The 4,571-nt window shown below is 55.7% G+C and overlaps 1 protein-coding gene across 3 annotated transcripts; it reads right to left on the bottom strand.

Moving 5' to 3' along the window:
- Window positions 1-210: 210 nt before the first annotated feature.
- Window positions 211-3,780, bottom strand: LOC136471467 (putative transcription factor bHLH041). Of its 3 annotated transcripts, none has more exons than XM_066469196.1 (7): window positions 3,617-3,780; window positions 3,360-3,491; window positions 3,092-3,197; window positions 2,928-2,942; window positions 1,943-2,773; window positions 1,095-1,568; window positions 211-365 (listed from the first exon to the last, which is right to left on the bottom strand). In XM_066469196.1, the coding sequence occupies exons 1-7, from the start codon at window positions 3,778-3,780 to the stop codon at window positions 279-281; spliced, it is 1,809 nt and encodes a 602-aa protein (XP_066325293.1). In that variant the 3' UTR covers window positions 211-278. The 3 variants fall into 3 exon arrangements, with proteins under 3 accessions (XP_066325293.1, XP_066325294.1, XP_066325295.1); XM_066469198.1 differs by lacking the exon at window positions 211-365 and adding an exon at window positions 714-951; XM_066469197.1 differs by lacking the exon at window positions 2,928-2,942.
- Window positions 3,781-4,571: the final 791 nt, after the last annotated feature.

Raw genomic sequence — 4,571 nt, 5'->3', positions numbered from 1 at the left:
TTCATTTAGTAGTCCATATATGTACCGTAAAATTCGATGTGATGAAATTTTTGGAAACTACAGAGGCACTCAGTTTAACACGCACGACACACTAAAAGGACATCGACCTCCACACGACAGAAGAGGCAAAACGAGCGCCTCGGGTCAACGCTCAAGTACCCTGCATCATCCATCCATTCCCCCCAGGTCCCCGGGTCCGTGCTAGTTGGGGCCCACGCTCGATCAGGACCTGGGAGGGTCGGGCCGTCTCTTCTCTGGTCAGCAGAAGAGGCGACCGTCTACGAGTCGCCCGACGGTGGTGTCGCGGAATCCTCGGCAGCCTTCCTCACGGCCTCCCTCAGCGACGCCGCGTCGAACTCGCCCGCCTGCAATACATACGTAGTACACAACTTTTAATTTTACTACTAATTCGATTCGAAATTTCAGTTTCAGACTGTAAATACGACCAAATGTACTACAGTCTACATTACAGCCTGACGACCAACTGAATTTTCAGTTGAGAGACCCCGACTCCGGGTTTTGGACTCGTATACGCTGGCTGGCGGGCCGTGACGTCATCCTCATCCAGGAGGTGACTGGTGAGGTGGCCCCACGCCCGACGGACGACGGGACGGTCAAGCTTTTGCGCGAAGGAGTCGTTGAGTTTTCGCCGGCGGCCTGTTGGGCCCCACGGCCATCGCTGTAGGGAGGCTAATCCCTTTGACTTTGACCAGGATTGCCCCTGCTCGTCCAACTTGAGAGAGAGAGAAAAAAAAAACTACAGCTACTTCCAGGGCCTCATGCATCAAAATCTCAGATTTGTCCGTTTATTCAATCCTCATTTGCCCATTTATTGATCGCTGATTTGAAAGCCGCCCTTGAAGTAGTTGTTTATTTAGAATCACAGGTTACCCAAAAACGTGTCCATGTAGCCTCTCAAATGCTAGTACCCACCACAGCATTGCCATTTTCCTTCAAATTAGTTAATTAATTTGGATTTCGATAAGGAACCGTCCGTGGTTCAATCAACTTTTCAACAACTTAGTTTAGGTCCGTAACACGTGTGCATGCATGCATCAAATGCATGGCCGTGACCCAAAAACGAAAAAGCTTACCGTTGCTCGCAGCGTGAAGGTGGCCTGAGCGACATCACCGCCGCCATCGCTGGGACGGCCGGCGTCGACGGCCACCACCGTGAAGCACCCCATGTCCTTGATCACGGCCAGCGCGCGGGCCACCAGCTCCGCCACGTCGCCCTGCGCCGCCCGCGCGTGCACCCGCACGGTCACCACGTCGTCCTGGCCGGGCGGCGGCCGGCGGCCTGTTGACGACGATGAGGTCGACGCGCCGCCGACGTCGCCGGCGGTCACGTGGACCTGCACCCTCTCCGACGACGACAATGTGCCGCTCATCAGGCCCTGCAGAACAACTACTCGTTGTTCCAACGACGACGAGCCGCCATTGGCGTGCCGATGGTGGTGGTGAGCTCGGCTCTCCAGGCTCCGGTTCCTCGCCTCGAGGTCGGCTATTTGGGCTACCAGGATGTTCATGTAGTCCAGCGTCTTGGCCAGCACGGTAGCCTTGTCTTTCTACATTGTTAACAATGGAATGCACATGCAAATTAGTGTAAAATTAACAGTGATTAAGCCAGATTTAATCTACCTTTTTTTTTGCTACAACCTTAAAACTAGTACGCACCAAAAGTGTATGTATAATAAAGTATATCAAAATGGTCGTCCAAACTAAATAAAGAGAACAAAATACACTAGTACAAAATGTGTAGTATTTCATGCATACAAACAAACCAGTTCTATTTCTATGAACAAAAAAGGAGTTACACAACAATATATATGTATATATTTGATTTGACGATTAATTAATCAGGCAAATCATCTTTTTTTTGAAAGATCAAAATAATCAAGCAAGCCATTCATCATATAGTGTAATTGGGGAGTTTATTTACCTTTGATCCCGGCGGGAGCAAGCCTCTAAGCGCCTCGAAGCTCTCGTTGAGCCTCTCCCGCCGCCGCCGCTCCGATATCATATGGTTCAGCTGGCTGCTCGACGGCACCGCCGGCGACGACGGGTCATCCTCTCCTTCCTGTCCCCGCTGCGCCATCGTCGTGGTGCCACCGGTGCGCTCCCGGCTGAACCTGAGCATGTGCATCCTCCTCAGGATGGAGATGCCCATCTTGATCATGCGCTGCCCTGGCGCGCCTGGCGGCCGCCACGGCGCCCTGGGCGCCAGCGCCGCGTTGTACGCCCGGAACGCCGTCGCCGCTCCCCGCCGCCGAGCGCGGTGCTGGTGGTTGCCCGGAGGAGGCGGCGGCGCCGTGGCCGTGGACGGTGGAGTCGTAGGCAGCGCCGAGGAAGACGAGGCGGAGATGACGTCGAGCATGGCCTGCGCCATCGCGGCGTCGTCGGCTTCGGCGCTCGGGAAACAGACGTGGCCGGGCCCGCCGTGCCGGACGAAGGGGAGCGGCGGGCGCGGGTGGGGCGGTGGCGCCGCCTGTCGCTCTACGGAGGACGGCGTCACGGCCACCGTGCGTTGGAGCGACGTCGAGCCATCGGCTGCGGGGCTGCCCACGGAGACGGACGGCAGAGAGGACGATGGCGACGATGGCCGCGTCGGTGGCAGCTGGAGCAGCTCCTCGAGCAGCGACTGCTGGAAGAAGTCCTCGGAGAAAACCTGCTGCAAGGTGGACTCCAGGCTCATCGGGGATCCGCCGCTGCTTGCCGCCGTGGACATGCCGATCTCGATCTCGCCGCTCTCGCATCCCATGAACGCCGCCATCTGCGCAAACCAATTCCCAAGAAATCGATGATTATGTGTATACTGAAGTTATATATACATCTTTATTGCACGATCGAGTATAGATATATATAAATGTGAGCATATATATATATACTCTCTCATCATATGAGGTACGGTGATGAAGAAAACAAACCTTGATGCCAGCTTCCTGCAACATCACAAGCAAGCGAGAATAAAGCAAGCTCAGGATTAATCTGAGAATGAAGAGAAGGAAGGGAAACCAACAACAAGTCCATAATCAAATGCAACATAGTAGACAAGACGAAGGCGTGCAGATGCATGCACCGAGACACCGACCTGATAGAACTGCTGCTGCACTGGCAGCGACGCCGAGGTTGTGAGGTCGTGCGCCGGCAGCTCTATGTACGCGCGGCCGTCCTTGTATGCCCACCCCGGCACGCACCTGTGCGAGCACACACGCAGAACCGCCATGGCTGATGAGTGAATTGAAATTAAATCTCAAGTTGCATTGCCCATCGACGACGCCCGCCGCGGCGGCCGGCGGCCATGTGGGTCGCCGTCGCCGGCATGGATGCATGGTGTATAGTAGAGATGGTGGACGCACCCGGCGACGGGTGGGCAGAGGGAGCCCCGGTAGGCGTCGAAGAGCGCGCGCAGGCGGCGGGCGTCACCGAGGCTGGCCCGGTCACCACCGCCGTCGCAGAGCCATGCGTCGAGGCAGCACAGCAGGCGGGCGCTGCATATGTATATCAAATCGTCAACCATGGCTCCGTGATCACAAATTATCGATTCAAATCCAGCCAGCCATGCATCATGTATGTGGATGCATTGCCAATGCATGCACGCATATGTGTACGGTACCTGGTGCTGGTGGCAGCTGCCGAGGAAGAAGACGAAGCTTGGTGGAGAGGCTGGGCAGGGACAGCGGCCCAGGCGCAGAGGTAGGCGCAGCCGGGGACGCGCGCGGCTGCCTGCTGGAGGATTCGCAGCCGGGACTCCTGGCCGAGCACGAAGAGGGTGTCCATACATCAGCCGGCGAGGACGACGACGAGGTCAGGAAGAGAGTTGCACTCCATGGCTGGCTGGCTTGGCTTGGTGATGGAGTCGGTCGTCGCTGCCATTCGTTGCTATTTATATAGATGTATACGGGCCATGGCGGTGAGGAAGACGATGTGTGCAGATGTGTACGCGTGGGCAGGGCACGCATGTGGATGTGAGTGGAGCGGAAAAGTAGTAGGACTGGACATGGACTAGTGCGCGGTGGACGGGGAAGGTGAGGTTGGCGGTTAGCCTGCAGCGGAGGGAGCTCAAGGGGACGACGACGGGGTTGAAAAGTACTAGTGGTAGGCCAGGCCAACAGGGGGGAAGACGGAAGACACCAAACAGCGGGTCGTTCAATGGTCGACGCCTGGGTTTGGCTGGCGACTGTCCGACTGAGATGGATGTGCTTGAAATGAAAGAAAAAGGGTCAAACAAGGTGGCACGGATCGATGGGGGCCTTTTAATTTGTATTTAACCTTAACTTCACCTGCATGCAACTTGCACCACCCACTGGATATCCGTAATGCAGCATCTGGACGATGATCTTCGACCTCGGTTCATAATGAGTTATCTGTAGCCTCTTTAAGTTCCTTTTCTAATTAAGTGCAATGATTATACACACCTCCTAAACTACATGCGCCTAAAATTTTCACATATCTCAGGCGACTTGCTCTGCACATTGACCTCGGTTAGGGGGTAAAAGTTGGTAGGGATTTCAGTATGTCTGGCGGAGGGCAGTGGAGGCTATAGTTGGCCAACCGGGCCGCCCGGCCCG

Source organism: Miscanthus floridulus, chromosome 8 (assembly GCF_019320115.1).
Source record: "Miscanthus floridulus cultivar M001 chromosome 8, ASM1932011v1, whole genome shotgun sequence".
Classification (NCBI taxonomy): Eukaryota; Viridiplantae; Streptophyta; class Magnoliopsida; order Poales; family Poaceae; genus Miscanthus; species Miscanthus floridulus.
Note: the sequence above shows the minus strand (reverse complement) of the source record. Positions and strands in the feature narration are given on the sequence as shown.